The sequence below is a fragment of the Toxotes jaculatrix genome, chromosome 11, assembly GCF_017976425.1.
Source record: "Toxotes jaculatrix isolate fToxJac2 chromosome 11, fToxJac2.pri, whole genome shotgun sequence".
Lineage (NCBI taxonomy): Eukaryota > Metazoa > Chordata > Actinopteri > Toxotidae > Toxotes > Toxotes jaculatrix.
The window spans coordinates 1,669,608-1,689,613 of NC_054404.1; the positions used below are offsets into that span (position 1 = coordinate 1,669,608).

The window sequence follows — 20,006 nt, forward strand, 5'->3', positions numbered from 1 at the left end:
CCTGCTGTGTCGCTGGACTGGCTCCGTTCAAGTCAATGAAACGGCTGCATTTTCTCACACACAGCTAAAGTTGTTCTGAACAATCTGCTAAGAGCTGCTTTGCTTGGCCTCCTACCACTGTGATGAATGTATGGATACATGGATCTGGTTTTCATCATGTTGTCATTCTAACTGTTGCAAGTTATTTCTCTGACAAACCTCTGTTAGAATTTAAAGCTAAAACTCTTCAGAAGTTTCTGCTCCTCTCTGTGTAATGTTTCAGGTATTTGTGTGAACTCTCCAAACACTTGACAACAAGTGTAGCAGTAAAAACAATGTTGAGGAGACACTGAAAAACTTTGCTTGTCCATGACCTGCTGCCCCAAACTACAGGTCTGACTCTGAAGAATGGAAGATTTCTACAACACAACTTCACAGAACAGCAGCGATGAATACGACAGAGAGAAATTAGAAATCCCACATGTCATGTATGTGATAGATTGGATCGTCATCTCCATCGGCCTTCCTCTGACCATACTGGCCATCTATGCCCTGTATTCTCTGGTATGTACATTATGACTGATGTCTGTGAGGGAACATGCTGCGAGGACATTTATTGGTAACTTTCACCAATGTTTCCTGCAGGTGAGAAAAGATCATGTTGCTCCAATCTACGTCATCAACCTCCTCATCTCTGATCTCATTCAGTTCTGCTGCATGATCGTTTGGCTGACAAGACCTGAGGAAATTATCATCTTTTTATCTTTATTTATTTATAACATAGCTCTGGCGGTCAGTGTCGGCTTCATGACATGTGTCGCTGTGGAAAGGTAATCTTTTCATTCTGAGTGTACTTGCATGAATCTTAGCATCACATCTCCATATGTTTCTAAAGCATTCTCAGAGTCAGGAATATACTACATGTGATCATATCTACACTGTGTATTTATCTTGTATTGCAGGTATCTGGTTATCGCCTGGCCACTGTGGTACCGTTTCAAACGGAGTATCAAGGTCTCTGCTGTGGTGTGTGTCATGGTCTGGGTCTCTGCATTTATCACTTTGTTGATTATCTTTTTAGGATCTTATTTCTCGTTCCTGCTCTTCTCCTCCATCTACCTCCTCCTTCCCTTCCCCGTCCTTATCTTCTCTCTGGCTGGGACCTTCAAAGCACTATCTGCTGCCACCTCAGTCTCCTCTGAGGAAAAACGCAGAATCGTTGGAGCTTTGATTCTGGTGTTGTTAAATTACACATTGTTGTTCCTTCCCTCACTCATTCAGCTCTTGTCTGAAAAAGCCAGAGATGATGAAAACTTCAGCATCCTGTCTCTTTCCATAATCCAGTTCAGTCCTCTTGCAGACTTGGTTCTGTATGTCTTCATGAGGAAAGGGGCATTTGACAGGCTGTTGGCCTGTCTGTGTTGCCGCAATTCAGAAACACAACAAACATCAGGTCAGACCATCACTGTCAGTGATGATGTCGAGGCTTAACCATCACTTGAGGTCATCATCAGGAAAATGAAACCTGTTTCCCGGACCCTTTCCCACATCCCTGATAAAATCAAACCTCTCTGCCATACAGTAAGTCCAAAAACAATAAACCACTCCCCTCAGTCTCGCTTTGGTCCATCTGCACTTCAAACTGCTGTCATCAAACTACTTCTTAAAAAACCCACCCTGGACCCAGAAATGTCTGCCAACTACAGACCCATCTCTAACCTCCCGTTTCTCACTAAAGTGCTGGAAAACGCTGTTGCCATTCAGCTTCAGGACCATCTACACCGACACAATCTATTTGAAAAATTCCAGTCAGGTTTCCGTTCCACCCACAGCACAGAAACAGCTCTGGCCAGGGTCACAAATGACCTTCTGATGGCGGCGGATTCTAGCTCTCCCTCCCTGCTCATACTCCTTGACTTAACTGTAGCGTTTGATACCTTGGATCACTGCATCCTCCTCAGCCGGCTCCACTGTGACATTGGACTGTGTGGTACTGCCTTGGACTGGTTCACGTCATGTCTTTCTGGGAAGACAGAATATGTCAGCCTGGCTGGTGCTAAGTCCCAGTTGCTTCCTGTCACCTGTGGAGTTCCTCAAGTGTCCGTTCTCAGGCCGATCTTATTTATTTTATATGCTTCCCCTCGGTCGTGTCATCAGCCAGAATGGAATCTCTTTCCATTGCTACGCTGATGACACACAGCTCTATATCAAGCCCCGTCTGCTGCCCCACCATCCTCATCACTGTCATCACCACTGTCCACCATTACCACCTGCCTGGAGGAAATAAAGGCATGGATGAGCCAAAACTTCCTCTAATTAAACTGAAGCCGTACTTGTTGACACCCCACATCAGGTCCAGTCATTCCCCATAAACACTGTCACCTTTTCTGAACCCGACATTCTCCTCTCATCTGCAGTTACCAACCTTGGTGTGAGTCTGGACCCTCACCTAACATTTAATAATCACGTTAAACATCTGTGTAAATCATCTTTTTCCCACCTTAAAAACATCGCCAAACTCTGTCCGTCTCTCACCTTTTCTGATGCAGAAAAGCTCGTCCATGCCTTTGTCTCCTCCAGGGTTGACTTCTACAAATCACTTCTCATCAGGATCCCAGGCAAGAGTCTTCAAAAGCTTCAGTATATACAAAACAGCGCTGCCAGGATCCTGATGGGAGAGCGGAAACAGGAACACATCACTGTCAGTGATGATGTCGAGTCTTAACCATATTTTCATCACTCCCTCTTTGGAAATCTCCATCACTTTCTTCTGACCTCTTCCATTCAAAGTGGATTTAGTTTCTGTATAATTTCCACACAGAGGAAATCTTTAGCTCGGCTGATGATCTGACTAAACCTATTTCACTGGAGAAGCTGAATAAAATCACACGTTTGCAGTCATTCACAGGACTGGAGCCAGGATATTCACTGTAACTCAGCTCTTTACTTCTATACTCATATATGACTTTTTCTCTGACATTTTTTTATTAAGTTGAAATCATATTTTTACCTTCTGTCTGACAGAGCACAAGCTAAAATAACTGATGTCAATCATATTTGGAAGTTTGTGATAATCAAACAAAGTTGTTTTTCCTTCTGTAAAATTCTGAGATTGAAATGACAGGAAGACTTTAAGCTGTCATTTGAAGATTTGTCAAAATAATGTATATTTCTTGATGATTGTGTCTGTCTCTCTGCTGTACTGTGCATGCATGTTATAGATGCCTGTTTCCATGGGTCCTTTTATTATGTGCTGTATGTTCTATTCAGGGTATTTCTGAGTAAAGAAGTTCCACCTTCACTTGGTTCTTCTTGGTAGAATGACTGTCATAGAACATTAAAAAAAATTAAAAAAATAAAAAAATAAAGAGGATGTTGGGTTGTGCAATTTTCTCAGTGTCACTGCTGCACAGGAGCTGTTTAGAAGCAGATGACAGCCTGCACATTACAGAGGTGGTACAGCAGCACGTAACCTGTAAGTTTTATAGGATTTTACTTTGTAATACACATAAAGATTCAATCAGGAACTTTCATGATCACAGTTTTATATAATGAATTTTCTTCTATAGTCTTTTTACTTTCATATTTGTAATAATAATAATTATCATAGTTAGTAGTAGTTGTTGTATTGAGTATTTTTCCTGTACTTAAATAGTTGTTTGAGGTTCTTGTTCTTTATTTGAGCATTTTCACTTTTCTGTTACTAACTTACTGAACTTCACTTTACCACATTTCAGAGGGAAATGTTGTAGTTTGTGCTCCATCCCATTTCTTTAACAGCTTTAGTTATTAGTTATTTAGCAGATTGGGATCATCAATACAGAATATAATCTGCAAATAAATGGATGTATGTATCATAGATTAGGATCCCAAGCTGATAATGAAGTCATTAAAATTATCCCCACCTTTACCAGCTGTGGATGCAAATTATCTTTACAAATGAATACAACAATAAATATAATCCAGTTATATATTATATGTGTGTTCTATTCTGAAACAGGTGATTGTGCACAATGAGCTCTACTTAAACATTTTTTTCTACTAATAAATTTCTTCTTCTGATCAAGTTAAACTTTGAATGCAGGATTTTTACTGAAAATAAAATTCATTGACAGCAACACACAGTCCTGACCTGAAGTCTGCTCACACTGAGAAAGAGCTGAGAAGCTGTGAGTTACCTGGACTGTTGTAATGTGAGCTACATGAAAGTTTTCATGACAGAATTTAAAAACTCTTCAGAAGTTTCTGCTCCTCTCTGTGTAATGTTTCAGGTATTTGTGTGAACTCTCCAAACACTTGACAACAAGTGTAGCAGTAAAAACAATGTTGAGGAGACACTGAAAAACTTTGCTTGTCCATGACCTGCTGCCCCAAACTACAGGTCTGACTCTGAAGAATGGAAGATTTCTACAACACAACTTCACAGAACAGCAGCGATGAATACGACGGAGAGCAATTAGAAATCCCAGATGTCATATATGTGACAAATTGGATCGTCCTCTGCATCGGCCTTCCTCTGACCATACTGGCCATCTATGCCCTGTATTCTCTGGTATGTACATTATGACTGATGTCTGTGAGGGAACATGCTGCGAGGACATTTATTGGTAACTTTCACCAATGTTTCCTGCAGGTGAGAACAAATCATGTTGCTCCAATCTACGTCATCAACCTCCTCATCTCTGACCTCATTCAGTTCTGCTGCATGATCATTCGGTTGACAAGACCTGAGGATGATCTGATCATCTTTGTCTCTGTCTGTATTTATGGCATAGCTCTGATGGCCAGTGTTGGCTTCATGACATGTGTCGCTGTGGAAAGGTAATCTTTTCATTCTGAGTGTACTTGTATGAATCTTAGCATCACATCTCCATATGTTTCTAAAGCATTCTCAGAGTCAGGAATATACTACATGTGATCATATCTACACTGTCTGTGTATTTATCTTGTATTGCAGGTATCTGCTTATCGCCTGGCCACTGTGGTACCGCTTCAAACGAAGTATCAAGACCTCTGTTGTGGTGTGTGTCATGGTCTGGGTCTCTCCCTTTTTCTGGGGCTTTGTTGCCTTTCTGGCATCTGATTTCATGGACCCATTTCATCTCCTCTCCATCTACCTCCTCCTCCCCTTCCCCGTCCTTATCTTCTCTCTGGCTGGGACCTTCAAAGCACTGTCTGCTGCCACCTCAGTCTCCTCTGAGGAGAAACGCAGAATCGTTGGAGCTTTGATTCTGGTGTTGTTAAATTACACATTGTTGTTCCTTCCCTCACTCATTCAGCTCTTGTCTGAAAAGGCCAGAGAGGATGAAAACTTCAGCATCCTGTCTTTTTCCATAATCCAGTTCAGTCCTCTTGCAGACTTGGTTCTGTATGTCTTCATGAGGAAAGGGGCTTTTGACAGGCTGTTGGCCTGTCTGTGTTGCCGCAAGTCAGAAACACAACAAACATCAGGTCAGACCATCACTGTCAGTGATGATGTCGAGGCTTAACCATCACTTGAGGTCATCATCAGGAAAATGAAACCTGTGTCCTGGACCCTTTCCCACATCCCTGATAAAATCAAACCTCTCTGCCATACAGTAAGTCCAAAAACAGTAAACCACTCCCCTCAGTCTCACTTTGGTCCATCTGCACTTCAAACTGCTGTCATCAAACTACTTCTTAAAAACCCACCCTGGACCCAGAAATGTCTGCCAACTACAGAGCCATCTCTAACCTCCCGTTTCTCACTAAAGTGCTGGAAAACGCTGTTGCCATTCAGCTTCAGGACCATCTACACCGACACAATCTATTTGAAAAATTCCAGTCAGGTTTCCGTTCCACCCACAGCACAGAAACAGCTCTGGCCAGGGTCACAAATGACCTTCTGATGGCGGCGGATTCTAGCTGGACTGTGTGGTACTGCCTTGGACTAGTTCACGTCATGTCTTTCTGGGAAGACAGAATATGTCAGCCTGGCTGGTGCTAAGTCCCAGTTGCTTCCTGTCACCTGTGGAGTCCCTCAAGTGTCCGTCCTCAGGCCGATCTTATTTATTTTATATGCTTCCCCTCGGTCATGTCATCAGCCGCCATGGAATCTCTTTCCATTGCTACACTGATGACACACAGCTCTATATCAAGCCCCGTCTGCTGCCCCACCATCCTCATCACTGTCATCACCACTGTCCACCCTTACCACCTGCCTGGAGGAAATAAAGGCATGGATGAGCCAAAACTTCCTCCAATTAAACAGCTCCAAAACTTAAGCCGTACTTGTTGACACCCACATCAGGTCCAGTCATTCCCCATAAACACCGTCACTTTTTCCGAACCCGACATTCTCCTCTCATCTGCAGTTACCAACCTTGGTGTGAGTCTGGACCCTCACCTAACATTTAATAATCTTGTTAAACATCTGTGTAAATCATCTTTTTCCCACCTTAAAAACATCGCCAAACTCTGTCCGTTAAGCTGTCATTTGAAGATTTGTCAAAATAATATATATTTCTTGATGATTGTGTCTGTCTCTCTGCTGTACTGTGCATGCATGTTATAAATGCCTGTTTCCATGGGTCCTTTTATTATGTGCTGTATGTTGTATTCACTTGGTCCTCCTTGGTTCAATGACTGGTGAAAATTTTAGAAGAGCACTTTGATATTAGTCCAGAAGAAGATGCAGATAAACAGGCATTACTGCTGCTGTGCCAGTCTTTCATTACTCACTGAAACAACAGCAAACACCAAGAAGGTGCTGATAACACTGTCTGTCAGTAACACCTATGATTGATCTATTTTATTGCCCCCTGGTTGTTCCTGTTCTCCACTGATAATTGGAGAATTCTCATGACCATTTTGGCCCATGAACATGTTTTTACTTTTCATTTGAATTTACATGTAAGTTTTGTTTAATCATTCAATTTCATTGGGTTCAAGATCTCATTTGTGAAATAAGCCTGAGATTGTATCTGTTATCTCCTGTGATAAAATTAAGCAAAGATAAAACAGAGGATGTTGGGTTGTGCAATTTTCTCAGTGTCACTGCTGCACAGGGGCTGTTTAGAAGCAGATGACAGCCTGCACATTACAGAGGTGGTACAGCAGCACGTAACCTGTAAGTTTTATAGGATTTTACTTTGTAATACACATAAACATTCAATCAGGAACTTTCATGATCACAGTTTTAGATTTTCAATTTCTTTCTCTGCATATTCTTGTTGCTCTCACACTTGTAATAATAATTATTATTTTGGTCAGTAGTGCTAATTGTAGTCATACTAAATATACTTGATGAACTCAGACTTCTTAAACAGACAGCTGAGGTACTTGTACTTTGTTTGAGTATTTCAATTTTCTAAAACTAACTTACTGTACTTCACTCCACTACGTTTCAGAGGGAAATGATGTAGTTTTTTTCTCCACTTCATTTATTTAACAGCTTTAATGATTAGTTATTTTTTACGTTTGGATCATCAGTACGATATAATCTGGAGATACATTTCAATATTTTTAAAGAATACGTTCTCAGACAGTGAAAAAATAATTTCAATGATCCCCACCTTTACCAGCCACAGATACAAATACCATTTACACATTAATGCAACATTTATTGTAATCATATTATATATTTTATTATTATTCTGAAACAAGTGATTGTCCACAATGGGTGCTACTTGAAGTATGTTTTTCTACTAATACTTCTATTTTTCATTTCGAGTCAAATTTTGAAAGCAGGACTTTTATTTAAAATAAAATCCATTGAAAGCAACACACAGTCCTGACCTGAAGTCTGCTCACACTGAGAAAGAGCTGAGAAGCTGTGAGTTACCTGGACTGTTGTAATGTGAGCTACATGAAAGTTTTCATGACAGAATTTAAAAACTCTTCAGAAGTTTCTGCTCCTCTCTGTGTAATGTTTCAGGTATTTGTGTGAACTCTCCAAACACTTGACAACAAGTGTAGCAGTAAAAACAATGTTGAGAAGACACTGAAAAACTTTGCTTGTCCATGACCTGCTGCCCCAAACTACAGGTCTGACTCTGAAGAATGGAAGATTTCTACAACACAACTTCACAGAACAGCAGCTATGAATACGACGGAGAGGAATTAGGAATCACAGATGTCATATATGTGACAAATTGGATCGTCCTCTGCATCGGCCTTCCTCTGACCATACTGGCCATCTATGGCCTGTATTCTCTGGTATGTACATTATGACTGATGTCTGTGAGGGAACATGCTGCGAGGACATTTATTGGTAACTTTCACCAATGTTTCCTGCAGGTGAGAACAAATCATGTTGCTCCAATCTACGTCATCAACCTCCTCATCTCTGACCTCATTCTGTTCTGCTGCATGATCGTTTGGCTGACAGGACCTGAAACTCCAGAAACCATTATTTTACATTACTCTTATAAAGTTGCTACCATAGCTCTGATGGCCAGTGTTGGCTTCATGACATGTGTCGCTGTGGAAAGGTAATCTTTTCATTCTCAGTGTACTTGCATGAATCTTAGCATCACATCTCCATTTGTTTCTAAAGCATTCTCAGAGTCAGGAATATACTACATGTGATCATATCTACACTGTCTGTGTATTTATCTTGTATTGCAGGTATCTGCTTATCGCCTGGCCACTGTGGTACCGCTTCAAACGAAGTATCAAGGTCTCTGTTGTGGTGTGTGTCATGGTCTGGGTCTCTACATTGATCTTTGTTGTTCTTATGGATCTTGCATCTTATTTCTTGTACATACTCTTCTCCTCCATCTACTTCCTCCTCCCCTTCCCCGTCCTTATCTTCTCTCTGGCTGGGACCTTCAAAGCACTGTCTGCTGCCACCTCAGTCTCCTCTGAGGAAAAACGCAGAATCGTTGGAGCTTTGATTCTGGTGTTGTTAAATTACACATTGTTGTTCCTTCCTACAATAATTTGGTTCCTGTCTGAAAATGTCAGATATGAAGTTACGCTCAACAATCTGGCTCAAACCATGATCCGGATCAGTCCTCTTGCAGACTTGGTTCTGTATGTCTTCATGAGGAAAGGGGCTTTTGACAGGCTGCTGGCCTGTCTGTGTTGCTGCAAGTCAGAAACACAACAAACATCAGGTCAGACCATCACTGTCAGTGATGATGTCGAGTCTTAACCATATTTTCATCACTCCCTCTTTGGAAATCTCCATCACTTTCTTCTGACCTCTTCCATTCAAAGTGGATTTAGTTTCTGTATAATTTCCACACAGAGGAAATCTTTAGCTCGGCTGATGATCTGACTAAACCTATTTCACTGGAGATGCTGAATAAAATCACACATGTTTGCAGTCATTCACAGGACTGGAGCCAGGATATTCACTGTAACTCAGCTGTTTACTTCTATACTCATATATGACTTTTTCTCTGACCTTTTTATGAAGTTGAAATCATATTTTTACCTTCTGTCTGACAGAGCACAAGTTAAAATAGCTGATGTCAATCATATTTGGAAGTTTGTGATAATCAAACAAAGTTGTTTTTCCTTTTGTAAAATTCTGAGATTGAAATGACAGGAAGACTTTAAGCTGTCATTTGAAGATTTGTCAAAATAATGTTTATTTCTTGATGATTGTGTCTGTCTCTCTGCTGTACTGTGCATGCATGTTATAAATGCCTGTTTCCATGGGTCCTTTTATTATGTGCTGTATGTTGTATTCACTTGGTCCTCCTTGGTTCAATGACTGGTGAAAATTTTAGAAGAGCACTTTGATATTAGTCCAGAAGAAGATACAGATAAACAGGCATTACTGCTGCTGTGCCAGTCTTTCATTACTCACTGAAACAACAGCAAACACCAAGAAGGTGCTGATAACACTGTCTGTCAGTAACACCTATGATTGATCTATTTTATTGCCCCCTGGTTGTTCCTGTTCTCCACTGATAATTGGAGAATTCTCATGACCATTTTGCCTCATAAATATGTTTTTCCTTTTCAGTTGAATTTACATGTAAGTTTAATTTAATCAGCCAGTTTCACTGGTTCAGAGATCTCATTTGTAAAATAAGCCTGAGTTTGTTTCTGTTATCTCCTGTGGTAAAATTAAGCAAAGTAAAAAAAAAGAAAAAAAAAGCTAAAACAGAGGATGTTGGGTTGTGCAATTTTCTCAGTGTCACTGCTGCACAGGGGCTGTTTAGAAGCAGATGACAGCCTGCACATTACAGAGGTGGTACAGCAGCACGTAACCTGTAAGTTTTATAGGATTTTACTATGTAATATACATAAAGATTCAATCAGGAACTTTCATGATCACAGTTTTAGATTTTCAATTTCTTTCTCTGCATATTCTTGTTGCTCTCACACTTGTAACAATAATTATTATTTTGGTAAGTAGTGCTAATTGTCATACTAAGTATACTTAATGAACTCAGACTTCTTAAACAGACAGCTGAGGTACTTGTACTTTGAGTATTCCAATTTTCTAAAACTAACTTACTGTACTTCACTACGTTTCAGAGGGAAATGATGTAGTTTTTTTCTCCACCTTATTTATTTAACAGATTTAATGATTAGTTATTTTTTACGTTTGGATCATCAGTACGATATAATCTGGAGATACATTTGAATATTTTTAAAGAATACGTTCCCAGACAGTGAAAAAATAATTTCAATGATCCCCACCTTTACCAGCCACAAATACAAATACCATTTACAAATTAATGCAACATTTATTGTAATCATATTATATTATATATTTTGTTATTATTCTGAAACAGGTGATTGTCCACAATGGGCGCTACTTGAAGTATATTTTTCTACTAATACTTCTATTTTTCATTTCGAGTCAAATTTTGAAAGCAGGACTTTTATTTAAAATAAAATCCATTGAAAGCAACACACAGTCCTAACCTGAAGTCTGCTCACACTGAGAAAGAGCTGAGAAGCTGTGAGTTACCTGGACTGTTGTAATGTGAGCTACATGAAAGTTTTCATGACAGAATTTAAAAACTCTTCAGAAGTTTCTGCTCCTCTCTGTGTAATGTTTCAGGTATTTGTGTGAACTCTCCAAACACTTGACAACAAGTGTAGCAGTAAAAACAATGTTGAGGAGACACTGAAAAACTTTGCTTGTCCATGACCTGCTGCCCCAAACTACAGGTCTGACTCTGAAGAATGGAAGACTTCTACAACACAACTTCACAGAACAGCAGCTATGGAAACGACCAGAGGAAAATAAAAATCCCAGATGTCATATATGTGACAAATTGGATCGTCCTCTCCATCGGCCTTCCTCTGACCATACTGGCCATCCATGCCCTGTATTCTCTGGTATGTACATTATGACTGATGTCTGTGAGGGAACATGCTGCGAGGACATTTACTGGTAACTTTCACCAATGTTTCCTGCAGGTGAGAACAAATCATGTTGCTCCAATCTACGTCATCAACCTCCTCATCTCTGACCTCATTCTGTTCTGCTGCATGATCGTTTGGCTGAAAGAATCTGAAACTCCAGAAACCATTATTTTACATTACTCTTATAAAGTTGCTACCATAGCTCTGATGGCCAGTGTTGGCTTCATGACATGTGTCGCTGTGGAAAGGTAATCTTTTCATTCTGAGTGTACTTGCATGAATCTTAGCATCACATCTCCATATGTTTCTAAAGCATTCTCAGAGTCAGGAATATACTACATGTGATCATATCTACACTGTCTGTGTATTTATCTTGTATTGCAGGTATCTGCTTATCGCCTGGCCACTGTGGTACCGCTTCAAACGGAGTATCAAGACCTCTGTTGTGGTGTGTGTCATGGTCTGGATTTCTGCATTGATCTGTTTTGTTCTTAACAATCTCACATTTGTTTTCCTGAAACAATCATACCTCCTCTCCATCTACCTCCTCCTCCCCTTCCCCGTCCTTATCTTCTCTCTGGCTGGGACCTTCAAAGCACTGTCTGCTGCCACCTCAGTCTCCTCTGAGGAAAAACGCAGAATCGTTGGAGCTTTGATTCTGGTGTTGTTAAATTACACATTGTTGTTCCTTCCCACAGTCATTCGGTTTCTTTCTGAAAAAGCCAGAGACGAAGTTGCATTCAACAATCTGGCTCAAACCATGATCCGGATCAGTCCTCTTGCAGACTTGGTTCTGTATGTCTTCATGAGGAAAGGGGCTTTTGACAGGCTGCTGGCCTGTCTGTGTTGCTGCAAGTCAGAAACACAACAAACATCAGGTCAGACCATCACTGTCAGTGATGATGTCGAGGCTTAACCATATTTTCATCACTCCCTCTTTGGAAATCTCCATCACTTTCTTCTGACCTCTTACATTCAAAGTGTGTTTAGTTTCTGTATAATTTCCACACAGAGGAAATCTTTAGCTCGGCTGATGATCTGACTAAACCTATTTCACTGGAGATGCTGAATAAAATCACACATGTTTGCAGTCATTCACAGGACTGGAGCCAGGATATTCACTGTAACTCAGCTGTTTACTTCTATACTCATATATGACTTTTTCTCTGACCTTTTTATGAAGTTGAAATCATATTTTTACCTTCTGTCTGACAGAGCAAGAGTTAAAATAGCTGATGTCAATCGTATTTGGAAGTTTGTGATAATCAAACAAAGTTGTTTTTCCTTTTGTAAAATTCTGAGATTGAAATGACAGGAAGACTTTAAGCTGTCATTTGAAGATTTGTCAAAATAATGTATATTTCTTGATGATTGTGTCTGTCTCTCTGCTGTACTGTGCATGCATGTTATAAATGCCTGTTTCCATGGGTCCTTTTATTATGTGCTGTATGTTGTATTCACTTGGTCCTCCTTGGTTCAATGACTGGTGAAAATTTTAGAAGAGCACTTTGATATTAGTCCAGAAGAAGATGCAGATAAACAGGCATTACTGCTGCTGTGCCAGTCTTTCATTACTCACTGAAACAACAGCAAACACCAAGAAGGTGCTGATAACACTGTCTGTCAGTAACACCTATGATTGATCTATTTTATTGCCCCCTGGTTGTTCCTGTTCTCCACTGATAATTGGAGAGTTCTCGTGACCATTTTACCCCATTAACATGTTTTTACTTTTCATTTGAATTTACATGTAAGTTTTGTTTAATCAGCCAGTTTCACTGGGTTCAAGATCTCATTTGTAAAATAAGCCTGAGATTGTTTCTGTTTTCTCCTGTGATAAATGTGAGCAAAGTAAAAAAAAAAAAAAAAGCTAAAACAGAGGATGTTGGGTTGTGCAATTTTCTCAGTGTCACTGCTGCACAGGAGCTGTTTAGAAGCAGATGACAGCCTGCACATTACAGAGGTGGTACAGCAGCACGTAACCTGTAAGTTTTATAGGATTTTACTATGTAATACACATAAAGATTCAATCAGGAACTTTCATGATCACAGTTTTAGATTTTCAATTTCTTTCTCTGCATATTCTTGTTGCTCTCACACTTGTAATAATAATTATTATTTTGGTAAGTAGTGCTAATTGTCATACTAAGTATACTTAATGAACTCAGACTTCTTAAACAGACAGCTGAGGTACTTGTACTTTGAGTATTCCAATTTTCTAAAACTAACTTACTGTACTTCACTCCACTACGCTTCAGAGGGAAATGATGTAGTTTTTTTCTCCACCTTATTTATTTAATGATTAGTTATTTTTTACGTTTGGATCATCAGTACGATATAATCTGGAGATACATTTGAATATTTTTAAAGAATACGTTCCCAGACAGTGAAAAAATAATTTCAATGATCCCCACCTTTACCAGCCACAAATACAAATATCATTTATACATTAATGCAACATTTATTGTAATCATATTATATATTTCTTTATTATTCTGAAACAGGTTATTGTCCACAATGCGTGCTACTTGAAGTATATTTTTCTACTGATACTTTTATTTTTCATTTCGAGTCAAATTTTGAAAGCAGGACTTTTATTTAAAATAAAATCCATTGAAAGCAACACACAGTCCTAACCTGAAGTCTGCTCACACTGAGAAAGAGCTGAGAAGCTGTGAGTTACTTGGACTGTTGTAATGTGAGCTACATGAAAGTTTTCATGACAGAATTTAAAAACTCTTCAGAAGTTTCTGCTCCTCTCTGTGTAATGTTTCAGGTATTTGTGTGAACTCTCCAAACACTTGACAACAAGTGTAGCAGTAAAAACAATGTTGAGAAGACACTGAAAAACTTTGCTTGTCCATGACCTGCTGCCCCAAACTACAGGTCTGACTCTGAAGAATGGAAGATTTCTACAACACAACTTCACAGAACAGCAGCTATGAATACGACGGAGAGGAATTAGGAATCACAGATGTCATATATGTGACAAATTGGATCGTCATCTGCATCGGCCTTCCTCTGACCATACTGGCCATCCATGCCCTGTATTCTCTGGTATGTACATTATGACTGATGTCTGTGAGGGAACATGCTGCGAGGACATTTATTGGTAACTTTCACCAATGTTTCCTGCAGGTGAGAACAAATCATGTTGCTCCAATCTACGTCATCAACCTCCTCATCTCTGACCTCATTCAGTTCTGCTGCATGATCGTTTGGCTGACAGGACCTGGGGATTTTCTGATCATCCTGGTCTCTGCCTTCATTTATGCCATAGCTCTGATGGCCAGTGTTGGCTTCATGACATGTGTCGCTGTGGAAAGGTAATCTTTTCATTCTGAGTGTACTTGCATGAATCTTAGCATCACATCTCCATATGTTTCTAAAGCATTCTCAGAGTCAGGAATATACTACATGTGATCATATCTACACTGTCTGTGTATTTATCTTGTATTGCAGGTATCTGCTTATCGCCTGGCCACTGTGGTACCGCTTCAAACGAAGTATCAAGACCTCTGTTGTGGTGTGTGTCATGGTCTGGGTCTCTCCCTTTTTCTGGGGCTTATTTATCTATCTGGCATCTGATTTCATGAGCCCATTTCATCTCCTCTCCATCTACCTCCTCCTCCCCTTCCCCGTCCTTATCTTCTCTCTGGCTGGGACCTTCAAAGCACTGTCTGCTGCCACCTCAGTCTCCTCTGAGGAAAAACGCAGAATCGTTGGAGCTTTGATTCTGGTGTTGTTAAATTACACATTGTTGTTCCTTCCTACAATCATTTTGATCCTTTCTGTAGAAACCAGATATGATTATACCCTCAACATTGTGTCTTTTGCCATGATCCAGTTCAGTCCTCTTGCAGACTTGGTTCTGTATGTCTTCATGAGGAAAGGGGCATTTGACAGGCTGCTGGCCTGTCTGTTTTGCTGCAAGTCAGAAACACAACAAACATCAGGTCAGACCATCACTGTCAGTGATGATGTCGAGGCTTAACCATCACTTGAGGTCATCATCAGGAAAATGAAACCTGTTTCCCGGACCCTTTCCCACATCCCTGATAAAATCAAACCTCTCTGCCATACAGTAAGTCCAAAAACAATAAACCACTCCCCTCAGTCTCGCTTTGGTCCATGTGCACTTCAAACTGCTGTCATCAAACTACTTCTTAAAAAACCCACCCTGGACCCAGAAATGTCTGCCAACTACAGAGCCATCTCTAACCTCCCGTTTCTCACTAAAGTGCTGGAAAACGCTGTTGCCATTCAGCTTCAGGACCATCTACACCGACACAATCTATTTGAAAAATTCCAGTCAGGTTTCCGTTCCACCCACAGCACAGAAACAGCTCTGGCCAGGGTCACAAATGACCTTCTGATGGCGGCGGATTCTAGCTCTCCCTCCCTGCTCATACTCCTTGACTTAACTGTAGCGTTTGATACCTTGGATCACTGCATCCTCCTCAGCCGGCTCCACTGTGACATTGGACTGTGTGGTACTGCCTTGGACTGGTTCACGTCATGTCTTTCTGGGAAGACAGAATATGTCAGCCTGGCTGGTGCTAAGTCCCAGTTGCTTCCTGTCACCTGTGGAGTCCCTCAAGTGTCCGTCCTCAGGCCGATCTTATTTATTTTATATGCTTCCCCTCGGTCATGTCATCAGCCGCCATGGAATCTCTTTCCATTGCTACGCTGATGACACACAGCTCTATATCAAGCCCCGTCTGCTGCCCCACCATCCTCATCACTGTCATCACCACTGTCCACCCTTACCACCTGCCTGGAGGAAATAAAGGCATGGATGAGCCAAAACTTCCTCCAATTAAACTGAAGCCGTACTTGTTGACACCCCACATCAGGTCCAGTCATTCCCCATAAACACTGTCACCTTTTCCGAACCGGACATTCTCCTCTCATCTCAGTTACCAACCTTGGTGTGAGTCTGGACCCTCACCTAACATTTAATAATCACGTTAAACATCTGTGTAAATCATCTTTTTCCCACCTTAAAAACATCGCCAAACTCTGTCCGTCTCTCACCTTTTCTGATGCAGAAAAGCTCGTCCATGCCTTTGTCTCCTCCAGGGTTGACTTCTACAAATCACTTCTCATCAGGATCCCTGGCAAGAGTCTTCAAAAGCTTCAGTATATACAAAACAGCGCTGCCAGGATCCTGATGGGAGAGCGGAAACAGGAACACATCACTGTCAGTGATGATGTCGAGTCTTAACCATATTTTCATCACTCCCTCTTTGGAAATCTCCATCACTTTCTTTTGACCTCTTACATTCAAAGTGTATTTAGTTTCTGTATAATTTCCACACAGAGGAAATCTTTAGCTTGGCTGATGATCTGACTAAACCTATTTCACTGGAGATGCTGAATAAAATCACAGATGTTTGCAGTCATTCACAGGACTGGAGCCAGGATATTCACTGTAACTCAGCTGTTTACTTCTATACTCATATATGACTTTTTCTCTGACATTTTTTTATTAAGTTGAAATCATATTTTTACCTTCTGTCTGACAGAGCACAAGTTAAAATAGCTGATGTCAATCATATTTGGAAGTTTGTGATAATCAAACAAAGTTGTTTTTCCTATTGTAAAATTCTGAGATTGAAATGACAGGAAGACTTTAAGCTGTCATTTGAAGATTTGTCAAAATAATGTATATTTCTTGATGATTGTGTCTGTCTCTCTGCTGTACTGTGCATGCATGTTATAAATGCCTGTTTCCATGGGTTCTTTTATTATGTGCTGTATGTTGTATTCACTTGGTCCTCCTTGGTACAATGACTGGTTAAAATGTTATTTGTATTTTCACAGTAAATATCAGATGAAAACATAAACGTGATGAAACCAAATATCAGCTACACTTTAACAGCTGGATATAGCAAACGGCAAAGAAAGTAAAGGAAAGTAAAAGTAGGTCCACTTTTACTAGCTACCGAAACAAATTATGTTTACACATTAATGCACCGTCAGTTATTAATATTTTATTAATGAAATGCCACATATGAACACAATTTCCTATCTTGCACATGATGATTATATACAGTTGTGTGCATGCATGTGTCTGAGTGGCAAAACAAAAAAAAAGAAAATGACTGATTCAACATGGCGGTTTAAACAAAGGAAACGCCAAAGAAGATGGCGGAATCAAAGAAGGCTGAGAGAGTGTGGACGAGTTCAAGTAGGATAAAGTTTAAAATAGAGTCTAGCCAGTTACATGCACAACATAGAAGCTACTGGATGTATGTCCACTCCTATGTTTGTGAAACATACTAACACCAGCTTTGTGTTGTGGCTGTCCAATAGCTTGGCAATGAGCAGACTTGAGAACAAAGTTTGGTGAATACACTGAACCAAATCAATACAAAGCACAGATAAAGTTAGACAGTCCTATGCTTAGCTGTGCCATGTTCTGCCAACCAGGCCCATTTAATGGGCCATGGGGGGAAGACAGGTCTTTTCCAGCGTGCTCCTTTGTTTAAGCCCAGTGAGCTGCAGGCTTCCTGGTGGGGCATGGGTTGGTTTGGGCTTCTATGCCTCTGAGATCACTGGTCACCCCTTTGTTTTTCTTACTGGGTTTGCTTCATGACGCTAACTCTGTTTCGTGGCTCCTGTTGCCTGCAAAATCAAATCTTTGTGTTGTAGTATCTGACGATGAGAAAGATTTCAGTGAAGCAGCAGAGAAGAGAGACATGAAGAGAAGAGCTGTTGCTGCTCCTGTAGCTGGGATGTAAAACAGAGAGAAAGAAAGGGAGCATGAGGGTTTTCTCACCATCATTGTTCACAATACAGGTCCTGTACCAATGGTGCCTGGTTGTTATATCAATGGGTGGTTTCCACCCCCAGTTGTGAAAAGGTTAAACTGAATTCAATGACTGAAAAAGTTTGTGGTCTCATCCACATACATTCCCCCATTTGGTCTCAGAATTTCATTCAAGGTTTGCTCCTGAGGAGATAGTGTGTAGACCATAGCTGGAAGAGTCCAGTTGTCAGTGCAGTCAAGGTGTAAAATCTGGCCATCTACGCATTTGATGACACAATCTATCAAGTTATAAATACAGAAACACCCATGATGGTTTAACCTGTGTTTCTAAGTTACTCATCAGGCTTCGTGGGAACAGGAATGTTAGTGAGGTAAGTCTGTTAAGATGAGAGGCAGATGGCTGATGTCCTGGGCTTGTGTTGGACAAGGACATGTGCATGACTATCTCTGCAAGGTCATAATGTGGTGTCTAAGAGAGTGCTGCAGTAATCTAACTAACAAAGTACCAAGGTGCTGGTTCATTTGTACAGTAGTGTTTGAGTCATATCAGGCTTTCCTCAGGGAATAGAAGGATATCTGACTATTACTGAGTACTGTAAGGAGCAAACTCTGGAGCTCTTGTGATTTAAGTTTTACATTACAGCCTTGTGGCTTGAGGCTTGAGGCACTGTAACTGTAACTGCTGGATTGTTCTGAGATGGTGCGGCCATCATTTGATCCATCTTCCACAAAAGTTTAACTTTCTGCCTTTGTATTGCATGGGATAAGTCAATTAGGCTGTGGTCTAGTTCTGTAGAGAAATTGTTGATGTGGTGGTGACAGACGTGTGATGGCAAATCATCATCATTATCAGATGGGTTCGTCTCTCTGGTTGAGAGACAGGCGCTGTCTTAGACAGGAGCTGTCATCACTATCATGGTCACGTGGAGAGGAGGCTGAATAGTCCTGGAATGTTCCAGACCATCTCTCTTTGGATGAATGAACACACAACGTGTTGTGTATCAGTGACTGAGAAAAGCACAAATATCCAGCCAAATATCTACTAGAGGATAAACTACACATCTCCTCAGTGTCTCTTTGTGTTTCAGCTGCTGCCTCTGTCTTTCATTGGAGGTTGGGGAGCTGACTTCATTGGCAAGGTCCTAGGGTCAGTTGGGAGTGACTGTCTTCTGCGTAGAGAGGGACTGAGCCTTTCATTAAAGGAGTGTGAATCTGAGTAAGTGCGGTCATATTTGCTGTGCGGCTGTGGTGGGGAAAGACATTTTGATCTAAGCCTTAACAATTCCTCCTCATGTGAACAGAAATGACTCTGCTAAGCTTTTCGTCTCAGCTGTGACCCACTAACTGTTGCTGTTCACAACAGCCAGGATGTTGTGTACCTACCAGCTTTCACTCACTGCCATCACTGTTGCTGGTCTCTCTGTGAAATGTACTGTACTGTACAGGGTTGGTGGACCAGTCATGCTGAATGCTGTGTTTATAAATTCCCTTCTGTCTTTTTCATCTTTCACTATAACTTCAGATGAACATGTTGCACCGCACTTTGTCATCAACCTTCTTCTAACTCGAGACTGGCTCCTGTGTGTCTGCTTTTAATCCAAGTGACAAAGTTAATCTTCACATCACCGTTTCCTCAGAACATGCGAACCAGATCAGATCTTGCATGCACTGTGGTATGCTACACAAGTAAATGGTTGATAACCACAGTTATTAACTCTCTTCCTTATTATGGTTATGGTATGCTTATTAAGGTCTGAGAAATAACATTGTACTGCAGTATGTTACTGCATAATTATTATTTTTACATTATTTTATTTCCTCCTGTTTAATTGGACAAATATTTAGACAACACGAGTTTATTTGACTGCATTGTGAGATACAGCTGGTTAGTGTAAGTGTGCAATGCATTCAACAACCTACATGTTAATTTAGCAGGTTTATTACCAACGCTGGA

The 20,006-nt window shown here is 40.6% G+C and overlaps 5 protein-coding genes across 5 annotated transcripts; all 5 read left to right on the forward strand.

Moving 5' to 3' along the window:
• The first annotated feature begins 377 nt into the window (after positions 1-377).
• Positions 378-1,974, forward strand: LOC121189940 (G-protein coupled receptor 4-like). Its single transcript, XM_041050421.1, has 3 exons — positions 378-543; positions 625-809; positions 942-1,974. Exons 1-3 carry the CDS (start codon positions 388-390, stop codon positions 1,468-1,470), a joined length of 870 nt encoding a protein of 289 aa, XP_040906355.1. The 5' UTR covers positions 378-387; the 3' UTR covers positions 1,471-1,974.
• A 2,392-nt stretch (positions 1,975-4,366) lies between these two features.
• On the forward strand, positions 4,367-6,808 carry LOC121189938 (G-protein coupled receptor 4-like). Its single transcript, XM_041050418.1, has 3 exons — positions 4,367-4,531; positions 4,613-4,800; positions 4,937-6,808. The coding sequence occupies exons 1-3, from the start codon at positions 4,376-4,378 to the stop codon at positions 5,466-5,468; spliced, it is 876 nt and encodes a 291-aa protein (XP_040906352.1). The 5' UTR covers positions 4,367-4,375; the 3' UTR covers positions 5,469-6,808.
• A 226-nt stretch (positions 6,809-7,034) lies between these two features.
• On the forward strand, positions 7,035-9,483 carry LOC121189937 (mas-related G-protein coupled receptor member A6-like). Its single transcript, XM_041050417.1, has 4 exons — positions 7,035-7,069; positions 7,987-8,157; positions 8,239-8,432; positions 8,569-9,483. Exons 2-4 carry the CDS (start codon positions 8,002-8,004, stop codon positions 9,095-9,097), a joined length of 879 nt encoding a protein of 292 aa, XP_040906351.1. The 5' UTR covers positions 7,035-7,069; positions 7,987-8,001; the 3' UTR covers positions 9,098-9,483.
• A 1,465-nt stretch (positions 9,484-10,948) lies between these two features.
• LOC121189936 (G-protein coupled receptor 4-like) lies at positions 10,949-13,104 on the forward strand. The gene is made up of 3 exons (XM_041050416.1): positions 10,949-11,250; positions 11,332-11,525; positions 11,662-13,104. Exons 1-3 carry the CDS (start codon positions 11,095-11,097, stop codon positions 12,191-12,193), a joined length of 882 nt encoding a protein of 293 aa, XP_040906350.1. The 5' UTR covers positions 10,949-11,094; the 3' UTR covers positions 12,194-13,104.
• Positions 13,105-13,227: 123 nt separating this feature from the next.
• Positions 13,228-17,030, forward strand: LOC121189939 (G-protein coupled receptor 4-like). The gene is made up of 4 exons (XM_041050420.1): positions 13,228-13,262; positions 14,164-14,334; positions 14,416-14,603; positions 14,740-17,030. Exons 2-4 carry the CDS (start codon positions 14,179-14,181, stop codon positions 15,269-15,271), a joined length of 876 nt encoding a protein of 291 aa, XP_040906354.1. The 5' UTR covers positions 13,228-13,262; positions 14,164-14,178; the 3' UTR covers positions 15,272-17,030.
• Positions 17,031-20,006: the final 2,976 nt, after the last annotated feature.